This window comes from Pantherophis guttatus, chromosome 16, assembly GCF_059756535.1.
Source record: "Pantherophis guttatus breed Tessera chromosome 16, ASM5975653v1, whole genome shotgun sequence".
Taxonomy (NCBI): Eukaryota; Metazoa; Chordata; class Lepidosauria; order Squamata; family Colubridae; genus Pantherophis; species Pantherophis guttatus.
In genome coordinates, this window is record NC_142078.1 from 2,513,618 (window position 1) to 2,527,780 (window position 14,163).

General features: G+C 45.0%; 2 protein-coding genes across 2 annotated transcripts in view; both read left to right on the forward strand.

The window, feature by feature from the left end:
- LOC148111716 (uncharacterized) overlaps positions 1-14,163 on the forward strand; it is a 226,491-nt gene that overhangs the window by 62,471 nt on the left and 149,857 nt on the right.
- LOC117656420 (uncharacterized) lies at positions 3,346-8,350 on the forward strand. The gene is made up of 2 exons (XM_087879821.1): positions 3,346-3,981; positions 4,199-8,350. The coding sequence occupies exon 2, from the start codon at positions 4,404-4,406 to the stop codon at positions 5,574-5,576; it is 1,173 nt and encodes a 390-aa protein (XP_087735947.1). The 5' UTR covers positions 3,346-3,981; positions 4,199-4,403; the 3' UTR covers positions 5,577-8,350.

The window sequence follows — 14,163 nt, forward strand, 5'->3', positions numbered from 1 at the left end:
ATGGCCAGTTTTGCAGAGATGGTGAAGATTTCAGCATATTTAAAAGACCGAACTCAAGAGACTTATGTATGGGAGTGGAAAAAGTGGATAGATTATGTGCAGAATAAATATCAAACTAGGAAATATCAGATAGCTTTTAACTGAATGTATTATATAGTGATAGAATAATTGAATTGTGAAGATGTGAAAAATATATAGGGGGTGGAGGGGTTCAAGTTCTATAAAATATGTTTCTGATTTGGATTATATTCTGTGGAAGTCTTGAGGGTGGGGAGGGTTAGGGGGGCGGGGAGGGTTAGGGGGGGTCAGGGAGAGTTGGGGGGGTTAGAGAGGGTTTGGGGGGGGGAAATTGGGGAGAAAATGTATTTGTAAAACTTTTTCAATAAAAAAAAAAGAAGAGCCTGGGCTGCCATCTGTCAGAAATGGTGTAGGGTCTCCTGCTTGTGCGGGGGGTTGGACTAGATGACCTATAAGGTCCCTTCCAACTCTGTTAATCTGTTAATTTTTCTCTTGCAAGCCACCCAGTCATTGGGATTGGGCTGCTCTCCAAATTTATTAAAAGTTCCCCCAAATTTCCTGCCCTTGGAAACATCCCTCAGAGGGTCCTGGCTTCTCTTCCAGGTATGCAGGACACAGTCTCCAAAAACTATTTCCAATGTGGTTTATCATCATGGAGTCGTGATAGTGAAATGCAACAACCAACATATATGAATATATAAAGAGTAATTTCTTCTCCTTTGGCCCCATAGATATATCTCCTATTGCCTTCTCTCCCTCAGGCTTCCCCATATATCGTCCTGTCTCCCCTTCTCTCTCTCAGGCTTCCCCATGGATCCTCCCATCTCCCCTTCTCTCCCTCAGACTTTCCCATAGATCTCCTCCTATCCCCTTCTCTCCCTCAGGTTGGCCCCATAGATATCTCTCCTATCCCCTTCTCTCCCTCAGACTTTCCCATAGATCTCCTCCTATTCCCTTCTCTCCCTCAGGCTTCCCCATAGATATCTCTCCTATCCCCTTCTCTCCCTCAGACTTTCCCATAGATCTCCTCCTATCCCCTTCTCTCCCTCAGGCTTCCCCATAGATATCTCTCCTATCCCCTTCTCTCCCTCAGACTTTCCCATAGATCTCCTCCTATTCCCTTCTCTCCCTCAGGCTTCCCCATAGATATCTCTCCTATCCCCTTCTCTCCCTCAGACTTTCCCATAGATCTCCTCCTATCCCCTTCTCTCCCTCAGGCTGGCCCCATAGATCTCTCTCCTATCCCCTTCTCTCCCTCAGGCGTTCTAGACTCTTCTCTCCATGAGGCTTTGCCAGCAGAGGCCTCCCCTATCCTATCCCCTTCTTTCCAGTTATTTTCAAGTTGGGAAGGGGAGTTGAACGTCTAACTAATTGGCATCAGAGCATGTTATAATAATATAGGAAATACTAATGCTCTGATAGTCGTTTTGAAAAATCCTTTCTTAGTGAGCACCTAGAATCCAAGAGGAACATAGGTGGCAAATTTCAAGCTTGTAGGTTTTACGGTTCTGGAGATTTCGTGGTGAGTGGTTTTCGCTATATATATATATAGATTAGTATCCTGCACTGGATACTTTGGCTCCTCTGGATAACTTTGAACATCAGCTCACAGATGTTCTATGCAACCAGCCTCCCCCCCACCATCTCCCCTCCCCCAGCAATTACAACCCTTGGGAAAAGGCCTAGAGCAGAGGAGGAGAGGACTGAGCAAAGTCTAAGAAGGCAAGTGGATTCACAGCAAGTTAAACGGACTGTGTGATGCTGTTGTCTCACATTTTATGCTTCATCACAAATTTAAAATGACATATTTAACCAGCGGTGAAATCCCCCCCCCCCCCGCGATTCTTTCCGGTAGTGCCAGCAGCAGTCGGCTCTGCCGAACCCCTGAGATGTCATTACGTCCCTTTTTTTACCATCTGCGCATGCACAGAAGAAGCGCACGTGCGTGAAAAGCTCTTGTTCCCGAACCGGTAGCGAAGGTAAGTGGATTTCACCCCTGTATTTAGCCCTTTGAACATGGCAGTCTGCCTCTTTTTTCAGGTTAAGTATACATGTTTTTCCCTTCTGGACTAAGGCTCTTTATTTGATATGTGAGAACAAAAGTATTCTGAAAGTCTTTGAATACATATGCAACTTTCAAGAAAGACACAAACCCAGCTACGAAAGACTAATGCAACCCATAAATTTGTCCCTTGTGATCTAGAATCAATGTTTTCTGTTGTTCGAATTTCATAAGCAATCGGTGTATTCAACATTTCATCACTTGTTTACTGACACTGAATACATGTATCATTTCTTTCTGTACCCTCTTTAAAAACATGAATGTTTTTGCTTTGCTTGAATTAACTGATGATCTGTATTTTCAGGTGGGCAAAGAAACACATTTGCAAAGGTAAAAGTTTCAAATTCAGGAAATCAAGTCCTTTTCAGCTCCACACCAAACTTGGTGCCTGAGTTTGGAGATTAAAACATGATTCAAATTCATCAACCAATAATTAAAAGTAACAGGAAAAACAGCCGGGTGTTCTCATTTTCTCTCTGCTTCCCTTTCCTAAGAAGAGGCCAAATGGGCATTTTCACTCTCGCAATGCAATTCTGATAAATTGGCTGCAAATAAGAAGGAAGATTTCCCAGAGTCCAGGAGCTCTTCTGAAGACTGACTAACCTCTTGAAGGCATCTTCACTCTGACAACTGACAGTAACTGGCAGTTTAGCCTGCATGGATGAGGTCATAAAGCCCTCAGAATTCCCTAAGAGATGGCAGGTTCCCTATGAAACTTCACCTGCTCCACCTTTTCATTCCAATGCCAAGCAAATGCCTTTAGGAGGCAACCAGACAAATCACTCAAGCTGCCCATTTCTCATCTTTTTGCACAAAATGCAGATCTTTGGATGTAGACTGCCTCTGCCAAAGGAAGCTCTACACATTAATGTAGCTCCGGGTCAACTTCCCATCACATTTCCTTTGTGTTGCTGTGCTGTTTTGTGTTTTGTTCCATCATCCCAGGTGAGCTCCCCACATTATTTCTGCTTAAGTGCAGACATGGCCCCCAAGGCACATGAGCCTCTTTTGGCCAAGTTCCAAATGTTGAGGGATAAAGCAGTTAGAGAGACCCAGGAAGAAACCAACTTGGATCCTGTCAAAATTGCATGATTTCCCGTTTCCTTTTTCCCAACAACGAGCTATTGACCTCTATGAGGAAATTCACCGGCAGGAACCATTGGCAGGAGGTTCTCCTCCTTAGCTCCTTTCTAACTGGAGATGGTCTCCTTTTGTGCATGAATTCCGAATTTTTACACCCAGGATCAAGAATTTTCCTGCATCAAATAGAGACCATGTAGTTGCTATTTAAAAACAGACTTGAGTGAGTCACACATAGTGAGTTTATGTATTTATTGGGATCCTGCCTTTATTATTTTTACAAATGAGGTGGAGAACATATGCAACAAAACAAAGGAGAAAGCCTGCAAGAAGACAAGGTCTTCTCCCAATGATGACACCTTCCTCCTCTTTTCTCCCAACAACAACCCTGTGAGGTGGGCTAGACAGAAAGGGGGGCTGATTCAAACTTGAACTCTGCTCTCTTGCTTTCTACCCGGTGCCTTAATCACTGGATCCCCTTCATAGACTGCTATAAGGTCGCAGCCACAGAAGAGCCTGTGATCTCCGCCTGCCTCAATACAGAGCGGCTGGGAAGGGGAGATCGGAAGTTCAAGGGAAGCCCCGCCCCCCTTCCACGTCCTCGGCACCGCGCAGTCACCATCTGGGTTATTGAATGAACACGGACGTCCATTGGTCGCTCTGGGGAGGGCGGCGATTGGCAGGAGGACTCCATGGGGCGGATCCTCCAAAGGAAGAGGTGGAACTAGTGGAGAAAAGGGCATGAAGCCGCCACTTCCGGAATTAAAACGGGCAATGACTGAGCTGCCAGAATCGGCGACAGAGGAGGCGGTTTGATGCAGGTTGGGCGCAGGGGATGCTGGGAGTTGAAGTCCGGGAGGGTCTCTCCGGAGGGCTGGGAGCCCGAGGCCTAGTCTGGGGGGCGGGCGGGGAGGGAGACGGGAGGCTGGGAGGGGGCCAGGCCGCCTGGAGAATGCCCGGGAGGCCCGTGGGAGGCAGGGGCTTGGGCCTGCAGGGAAGGGGACGCAGCCGTGACCCTCTTCTCTTTCTCCCCTGCAGGAGGACGGAGGATGGCGGCGGATGCAGGAAAGAGGTGCTGCCCAGGAGGAGGAGGGGGAGGAGAGCGGGCCCCGCGGAGCAGCCCTGACCGGTTCCGGCACGGCTTCCCCGGGAGACAGCGGGGAAAGGCCGGGGGGCTCCGGGGCTGCAGGAGGGAGGAGCCCGGGAAAGGCGGCTGCCTGGAGGGCGATGCGGGGAGGAGGAAATGGGCGGAGACCCCGAGATGGGTCTGGAGGGCGGAGGCTCCTTCGGAAGACCCCCAAAGCCCCGAAGGATCCGGGAGGAAGCAAAGGAATATCCATGCCCAGAATGTGGAAAATCCTTCAAAAGAAATCATCATCTTCAAAGGCATCTAAGGATCCACTCAGGAAAAAAACCTCATAAATGCCTGGAGTGTGGAAAGAGCTTCCGTCAAAGGGAAAATCTCCATTCACATCAAAGACTCCATTTAGAAAACCAGTACCAATGCTGGCAATGTGAAAAATCCTTCAAAACAATTCAAATCCTTGAAAAACATGTAAGAATCCATTCATTAGAGAAACCATTTAAATGCCTGGAGTGTGGAAAGAGCTTCCATCATTGGAGTAACTTCGATATACATGAAAGAATCCATTCAGAAGAAAAAAAGTATGAATGCCCAAAATGTAAAAAATCCTTCAAAAGAAACGACCATCTTCAAAGGCATCTAATAATCCACTCGGTAGAAAAACCTCACAAATGCCTGGAGTGTGGAAAGAGCTTCAGTCAGAGGGGACATCTTTATAGACATCAAAGAGTCCATTTACAAGAGGAGTATGAATGTGGGGAATGTGAAAAATCCTTCAAAACAATTCAAATCCTTGAAAAACATCTAAGAATCCACAAGCCAAATATATGCCTGGAGTGTGGAAAGAGCTTCAGTCAAAGGGGAAGTCTTGATAGCCATCAAAGAATCCACACAGGAGAAAAACCCTACAAATGCCTGGAGTGTGGAAAGAGCTTTACTGAGGGTGGACACCTCCGTCGACATCAAAGAGTCCACACAGGAGAAAAACCACATAAATGCCTTGAATGTGGAAAGTGTTTCAGTAGGAGAGGAACTCTGTATGGACATAAAATGATTCACACAGGAGAAAAACCCTACAAATGCCTGGAGTGTGGAAAGAGCTTTATTGAGCGTAGTAGCCTCCGTCGACACCAAAGTGTCCACACAGGAGAAAAACCACATAAATGCCTCGAATGTGGAAAGTGTTTCAGTCGGAGAGGACACCTTAAAAGACATCAAAAAATCCACTCATGGGAGAAACCATATAAATGTCTGGAGTGTGGAAAAAGCTTCAGTCAGAGAGGAAAACTTTCACTCCATCAAAAAATCCATTCCGGAGAAAAACCACATTAATGCCTGGAGTGTGGAAAGAGCTATACTCAGTGTAGGGGCCTCCATCAATTCATGCGGGAGAAAAGTTATAAACATGAGTGTGAAAAACCTTCAGTCCCAGAGTGTATCTCAGGAATTGAATTGAATTGCGTATTAAATCTGGCCAAGTGTGAATAGGCACACTAGGAATTTGTCTTAAGCTCTCAGTGTACATACAAAGCAACAGAATAATTATCTCAGTTTGCAGAACTTGGATTCATTGGTTTCCCAGAAATTTAAATATTGCAGAAAATACCCCTTCATGCTTCATAACTAAGCTCCATTTCATGCTGAATAAACTAAATTGTTAATACATCTTAAATATAGAATGACCTTTAGATAGATTTTTACATCAAAAGCATTTTATTGAAATGAATTTGCTAAAAATAAAAAACCCGATTTCAATAAAAAAAATCTATTTTTAAAAAAAATTAAATTGATTTCTATCCACTGATTTCTTCTAAGCAATCAACTGTTGTTTTGTACTTTTTCTACTGTTTGGAGTATAAAATGAAACCTGATTCTTTGTCCTGGATTCCCTCTTTTCATTGAGGGAAATCTCTTTGTTACAATACTCTTAATAAATTGCCTTTAAATGGTCATCCCACTCAGATCCTCATTGGAGCAAGTGTGCTGTGGCTGAATCTAGGGCTCATTTGACCTTTATTGTTCTGGGTGTTAAAGAGCTTCTCCCTGTCATTGTTTGATATAATCTATGTAGATTTCCCAAATGTGGGTACCTATTAAGACCATCCCCAAGCATCTGAAGCTCTCAGTTGGATTCCCTGAATGGTCCCCTTGTCTTCCAGCAGAAACCGCTACAAGGAACTCTCTAAGACCAAGGAAGCTTTGTGATATATATATATATATATTAAAATTTGATTTATATGCCGCCCTTCTCCGGAGACTCAGAGTGGCTTACAAGGTGTTAAGCAATAGCCTTCATACTTTTGTATATTTATACAAAGTCAGCTTATTGCCCCCACAAACTGGGTCCTCATTTAACCTACCTTAGAAAGGATGGAAGGCTGAGTCAACCTTGAGCCTGGTAAGATTCGAACCTGCAGTAATTGCAGGCAGCTGTGTTAATAACAGGGTGCTTTAGACCACTGTATTACCAAGACTCTTAAGAATATGAGCTATATTCTTAAAAAGCCTCCACTCTTTTAGCCTTAAACACCTGGCTCTTCCCCAGGTGCTGGGAGATGAGACAAGGAGAAGGTGGCATGGATTGGCCACAGGTTTTTCTTTGTTTTTAAAACGGTTTTTGGGAGCTGCACTGAGTTGACTGAAAGATGGGCAGTTATAAGAATTTTTCAAATGAATCAGACCCATTGGGGACCTCTTTGATCTCCCACTAGGTGCAGAGACTAGGTGTTCCCCAGTTGTCAGGATAGCGAGAGTCCCCCATTACTAGGCTTTCCCCTTTTCTCCCTCAGGCTGGCCCCCCAGAAGCCTCTCCTGTCATCTCCTCTCCCCTTCTCTCCCTCAGGCTGGCCCCATAGATCCCCTCCTTCCTATCCCCTTCTCTCCCTCAGGCTGGCCCCATAGATCCCCTCCTTCCTATCCCCTTTTCTCCCTCAGGCCTCCCCATAGATCTCCTCTTATCCCCTTCTCTCCCTCAGGCTGGCCCCATAGATCCCCTCCTTCCTCTCCCCTTCTCTCCCTCAGGCTGGCCCCATAGATCCCCTCCTTCCTATCCCCTTTTCTCCCTCAGGCCTCCCCATAGATCTCCTCTTATCCCCTTCTCTCCCTCAGGCTGGCCCCATAGATCCCCTCCTTCCTATCCCCTTCTCTTCCTCAGGCTTTCTAGCCGCTTCTCTCCATGAGGCTTTCCCCACAGAAGCCTCTCCTATGCTATCCCATTCCCTCCAGAGTTATTTTCAAGTTGGGAGGGGGAGTTGAACGTCTAACTAATTAGCATCAGAGCGTGTTATAATAATATAGGAAATACTAATGCTCTGATGGTCGTTTCGAAAAATCCTTTCTTAGTGAGCACCTAGAATCCAAGAGGAACATAGGTGGCAAATTTCAAGCTTGTAGGTTTTACGGTTCTGGAGATTTCGTGATTAATGCGTGAGTGGTTTTCGCTTTTATGTAGATTAGTATCCTGCACTGGATACTTTGGCTCCTCTGGACTAATGCAACCCATGAATTTGTCTCTTGTGGGATGTTATCTAGAATCAAGGTTTTCTGTTGTTCAAACTTCATAAGCAATCAGTGTATTTAACATTTCATCATTTGTTTACTGACACTGAATCAGAGGTGGGTTGCAGCAGGTTCTGACCAGTTCTGGAGAACCCGTAGCGGAATTTTTGAGTAGTTTGGAGAACCGGTAAATACCACCTCTGACTGGCCCCGCCCCCATCTATTCTCTGCCTCCCGAGTCCAAGCTGATAAGGGAATAAATGGGGATTTTGTAGTATCCTTCCCCTGCCATGCCTATCAAGCCACACCCCACTGTGCCATGCCATGCCCACCAAGCCACACCCACAGAACCGGTAGTAAAAAAATTTGAAACCCACCACTGCACTGAATATACGTATCATTTCTTTCTGTACCCTCTTTAAAAACATTAATAAATGTTTGTCTCAAGTGCATCAGCCCTCAGTGTATCTAGAAAGCAACAGAATAATGATATTCATGATAATAATTATAATTCCAATAAGAGGAATTATTTATCTTTACTTCAATTGGGTAAAGAAGACAATAAGGGTAAATAATAACTGCCAAATAAGGGACTTTCTCAGGCTGAATAATAAAGGACTGTTTCAATTGTACATGCTAGATTGTACAACTGGCTGAAATTGTACCTTTTCACAAGAGAGAGTCCTGGTGCCATTTCCCATGTGAATGTTCTTTTAATGCAAGGCTCATTTCAGTGGTTATCCTTAATATTATGGGATGTTCCTGTCCATGTCTCTGATGTAACTAACTGAGCTGGATGATTTCTTCCAGGTTGGAATTGATTTAAATCATGTCGATTTAAATGATGATACAAATCACTATTAAGAAGGCTTGATTTAAATCACCTTTTTATATCATACTTTTTAAAGAGCAACCCTCATCTCTGTCCCGCAGTGTCTCCTCCTCAGACCCGCTGTTGACTCACCCACAGTCCCGTTCACTTTCAAGGGATGGCTGGTGATGCGGCAGGGACACAGCTCGGTGAGGGTCGTGGCTGGCAGGAGGTGAGTGGATGCCCGCTAGCAGGTGCTGCCCTGATGGATCTGAAATGACAGGTGCTCTTTAATACATTTATAAGCTGCTTAGAAGGCTTCACTTCCATTTTTATTGCTTGCCCTTTCTCCTCACACTGGGAGCCTGGTGGTACAGATGCATTTCTCTTCCCACAATCATAGAGTTTGTAGTCTACATAGATTTGCAAAAGAATGGGATAAAGGAATATTCCTGCGCTTTATGATTTATCCCATGGTTACTGTGGAATTGTGTGAATGTATCAGTGCAGTCTGTGTTATCTCCGCTTGCAGAGCTTGGATTCATTGAATGAGTTTACCAGAAATTTAAATATTGCAGAATATACAGCTTCATGCTACACAAGCAAGCTCCATTTCAAGATGAATAAACTACATTATTAATGTATCTTGAGTAGAAAATTATCTTTAGCTAGATTTTTACCCCAAAAGTATTTTATTAAAATAAATTTGATAAAAAATGACCAAAAAAATCTGATTTAAATTTTTTAAAATCTGATTTTTTATTTTTATCTTTTTAAATCTATTTTTATCGACCCTGATTTCTTCAATGCAATCAACTCTTATTTTGTACTTTTTCTACTTCATGGAGTATAAAATGAAACCCGATTCTGTGTCCTGGATTCCTTCTTTTCATTAAAGGAAATCTCTTAATACTCTTCATAAGTTGCCTGTAAATAGTCATCCCACTCAGTGCCTAATTGGAGCAAGTGTGCCGTGGCTGAAGTCTCTACTGTCTAGTATTGTAAGGGGTGGAAGTATAGGAGGGTTTCTCCTAAAATCTACCACCATTTCTACGGTTTTGAGTGCATTTAGTTCAAGATTGTTCTGGTTGCACCACAAGGCTAGTTGTTCAACCTCCGGACTGTATGCAGATCCATTGTCGTCTCGAATGAGACCAGTCACTGTTGTGTCATCTGCAAACTTCAGTACTTTAACAGAGGGATCTTTTGAGATGCAGCGCTTGGTGTAGAGAGAGAAGTGGCGAGAGCACACAGCCCTGGGGGCTCCTGTGCTAATTGTACAAGTATCTCCAGTCAGAAATGAAGAAGCTTCTTGGATGAGAAGCGAAATACCTTCAAAGGAAAACCAGAAAGTCCAGCTGCTTCTTGAAAAAGCACCTTTGGGACAACCATGACCTGGATGACGGAGAATCTCCAGAGACATTCAGGAGGCCTTCTACAGTTCCAGACAAGCGGGAAGATGCTGCATTGGGAGCAGCTGGTAGAGTCTTTATTGGCTTCTATGTTATTGTCTGCGTGCGCTTGTATAAATGTCATGCATTCCTCTCAATGGAAATAAGGAATTCAGTTCTGGGAGCCTGAGGTGCTGGCCCCACCACTGGGGGGGTGGGGGGTGATGGCCAGTTTGGGGGACGGGGCCCACGTATATATCTTTTATATCATTTATATCTTCTGACTTTGCAACATTTGAAGGAACTTGAGTCTAATGTCAGGGTAAAATAAAAATCAACACTGCCATTTCTTGCCAAGTACTACCTGTAAAGATCTAGTACTACCTGTACAGTTTGGGGGCAATATATCAAACTCATGAGCGATAACTGCAAAATACGTCCCAGAGACAGTAAGCAGGGTTGAGTCAGCCGGCCCCTCCCCACCTCTAGCTGCCTTACCAGCCCCTCCCTCCCTGGATCCAGCTTCTCCTTTCTCTTTGCTCCTCCTTTCTGAAGGACCTTTGGAAAACTACAGCAGAGGGGAAAATCCCCTCCAATACTGCCCCCTTCATATTTGGATTTTGCAATCTTTTTTGAGCCCTTGGAAACCTGATGCCGAAGTTGAGACTGTGTGTATATATTTTCCTCCCACACACCCTCTTTGGAGAGGCTCCTGTTGCAGCTGCTGCTGGGGCCAGTGTGCCCTGCGATATGGCCCTCCACCTCCCTCATTTTCTCTTATTCTTGCAGCCAGCTGGCAAAGCAACACACCTGCTTATCTGCCAGCACATTTGCAAGTTCTCTTCACACCCACCCACCCTTGGGCTACCTGTAAAGCCAGGCCTCTCCCCCTTAATCAAGGAAGTAAAGACTCTTGAAATTTTGCATTTCAAAAGGATCCTTTTATTGAGAAAGAAGTGATAGGTGGGCGAAAGCAAAGCAGGATCTGGGGTCCTTAAGGCAATACAATAGGAATAAAAGAAGTTAGAATCCCCTCCCAACCGTCTGATGTGGATTTAGCCAATCCCCATTCCCTCCCCACTCCTGGGGGAAGGATACCGCAAAATCCCCATTCCCCATACAATAAGCCACCCAGAGTTATTGGGAGTTGGGCTGCTCTCCAAATTTAATAGAAGTCATACCTAAATAAATGGGTTCGTCCCCCCGAAATTTCCTGCCCTTGGATATCCCAGAGGGCCACTTTGAAACATCCCCAAGGACCCCAAAGTATTGTTGGATGGTGCCACGTTTAAGGACAGCGGGAGAGAAATTCTCTCCTCAAAAGTTTGAACTTCAGGCATCGTTTCTCATACAGCAATCCAGGACAGAAAGCAAAATCCCGTCTCCGTTGAACCACTTCTGCCAAAATAAAATACCGCATAGCTTAATGATGCTGAACCCCCAAGGCACATGACCCTCTTTTGGCCAAGTTCCAAATGTTGAGGGATCCAGCAGTTAAAGAGATCCAGAAAGAAACCAACTTAGATCCTATCAAAATTGCCCGATTTTTCTGCTTCCTTTTTCCAACAATTATGTGTTGGAATGAGAGGAAATTCACTAGCAGGAAACATTGGCAGGAGGTTTTCATCCTTAGGTCCTCTTTAACTGGAGCTGGTCTGCTTTTGTGCATGAATTCTGAATTAGAATAGAATCCCAGAGTTGGAAGGGACCTTGGAGGTCTTCTAGTCCAACCCCCTGCTTAGGAAACCCTACAGCATTTCAGGCAAATGGTTATCCCATATCTTCTTTAAAACTTCCAGTTTCCACCCATTGCTTCTTGTCCTGCCCTCAGGGGCTTTGGAGAATAGCTTGGCTGCCTCTTCTTCTATCTCGGAACAAGAATTCTCCTGGATCAAACAGAGGCCATGTAGTTGCTTCTTAAAAACAAATTTCTCAGTTATTGAATCCATATAGAGAATTTATTAGAATCCTGGATTTATTTTTACAAATAAGGCGGAGAAGACATGCAGCAAAATGAAGGGGAATATTTGGAGCTGAGGGTTGAACTGAGGGGTCTTTGGAGCTCTCTGAGCCCCCCTCCCTTTTAGCCATGAGGAAGGAAGCTACTTTGGGCAATGAAACGTCTGCAAGAAGAGAAGCCCCCAGAAGCCCCTCCCCCTCCTCCCATCCAGCACAGCTTCCTCCTCTCTTCCCCCAACAACAGCCCTGTGAGGTGGGCTGGACTGAAAAGGGAGCTGTGCAACCCTTGAACTCAGGGTCTCTGGCTTTCTCCCCTCCCAGCCTTCATCCCTGGCTCCCCTTCAGAGGTTGCTAGGAGGCCGCAGCCCCAGAAGAGCCCCTGACCTCCCCCTCCCTCAATATGGAGGGTGCAGGGGGGGAGATCAGCCCCCAAAGTTCAAGGGGAGGTCCGCCCCACTTCCAAGACCTCGGCACCACGCAGGCGACATCTGGTTGATTGGAGGAAGGTGGACACCGATTGGACATTCTGAGGAAAGCAGCGATTGGCAGGATGACTCCGTGAGGTGGTCCCTCCGAATTTAGAGGCGGAGCTTTTGGAGAAAAAAAAGGCGCGAAGACTCCAATTCCAGAACTAAAACGGGCAATGAGGGACCTGTCTGAATCAGCGACAGAGAAGCTCGGATGATGCAGGTTTGGCTCACGCGATGATGGGAGTTGAAGTCCGGAAGGATCTCTACGGAGAGGGCAGGCCCGGGAGCCCAAGGCCTAGATTGGGGGGTGGGCAGGGAGGGAGACGAGACGCTGGAAAGGAGGGTTAATATGAAAGGAAAATGGAATGAGGTTGCCAGAGGTGTATACGACGGACTGCCCAATCGGAGGAACTAGATCAGGGGTGTCAAACTGAAGGGTGCTTGGATCTGGCCCATGGGGAACAGATCGGACTGGCCCACAATGCCTCTGCCAGCGAAAACAGAGCTCGGGAGGGAAGCGTGTAGCCCTACCAGGCCCAGTTTTCAGTTGCAACGGCCGCCTGCACTCCTCCGCCCCCAGCTCCATTTTCACCGGCAAAGGATTAGGAAAACAAACTAAAAGCAAAAGAAATGTTTCTCCTTTTGCATTTGAGCATCCAAGAAGGGCCAGGAAGGAGAAAAGGCATAGAAGGAAAGATGAGAAGTGAGGAAGGAAGGAAAAAGAAGGAAAAAGGGAAGGAAAAAGAAGAAAAGGGAGGGGAGGGGAGGGGAGGGCAGGAGGAAGGAAGGAAGATTATGAGGGAGGGAGGGTCTGAGGGAAGTCCTGTCATAGCACTTGGGCACCTCAGGTGCCCACAAGAAGAGTGAAGATGAGAATATTTTGAATAATCCACCATATTTTCATCCAAAATGCTTTAACTTTTTTACAAGTCCACCAAACATGAAAATAGTTAGAATCAACACAATCACTTCTCCAACATTTGGGTTGTAGGTTTGGGTACATACAAGCTAACTTTTTGGGATCCAAATGCCATCTATAAAACATTTTATAAAAATTTTCTCTCAAATTTTGAGCTTGTGTAAATATGGTGGATTATCCAAAATATCCTTAAATATCCTTAAAAAGAAGATAAAGTTTACTCCACAGATTGTACGGCTATAGAGACTAATTTGATTTTGAACCTAAGAACTGCAGCAAGACTCTTGGTGGCACAGTACTGGAAGAAGGAAGATTTATCTACTATTCAAGAATGGACATTAAAAGAAGTAAATTTAGCAGAAATGGTGAAAATTTCAGCATATCTAACGGACCATTTAAATGAGAAATATATTTTAGAATGGAGAAGATGGATTGATTATATTCAAGGCAAATATCGGACTAAAGAATTTCAAATAGCTTATGAATGATCAAAGAGATTTTATAAAGTACTTAAACTTAGTTTAGTAAAAGGGGAATTAAAAGTTCAAGGGGGGGGATAGGAGGCTATAGATAATTAGCTTATGTTAGCTTATGATTGTCAAATGTTATACCCTGTATTTTGCTCTGGGAAGTGGGGGATGGGGGTGGGAGGGGAGGGGGGGTTGGAAGGGGAAATGTTTGTAAAACTTTTCAATAAAAAAAAAAAGAAGAGTGAAGATGAGCTGGCCACGCCTAGCCAGGGATTCCCCCCCCCAGGTCAAACATAACCCTGATGCAGCCCTGAAGGAAATAAGAGTTTGACACCACTGAGCTAGATGCACCTTTTGCTAAGCATTTAGCTGATGAACAGAAAGCAGAGGAATGGGGGACT

Bases quoted from the DNA above. Each gene is read 5' to 3' on its own strand.
- LOC117656420 (XM_087879821.1), top strand. From the start codon at position 4,404: ATGGGCGGAGACCCCGAGATGGGTCTGGAGGGCGGAGGCTCCTTCGGA.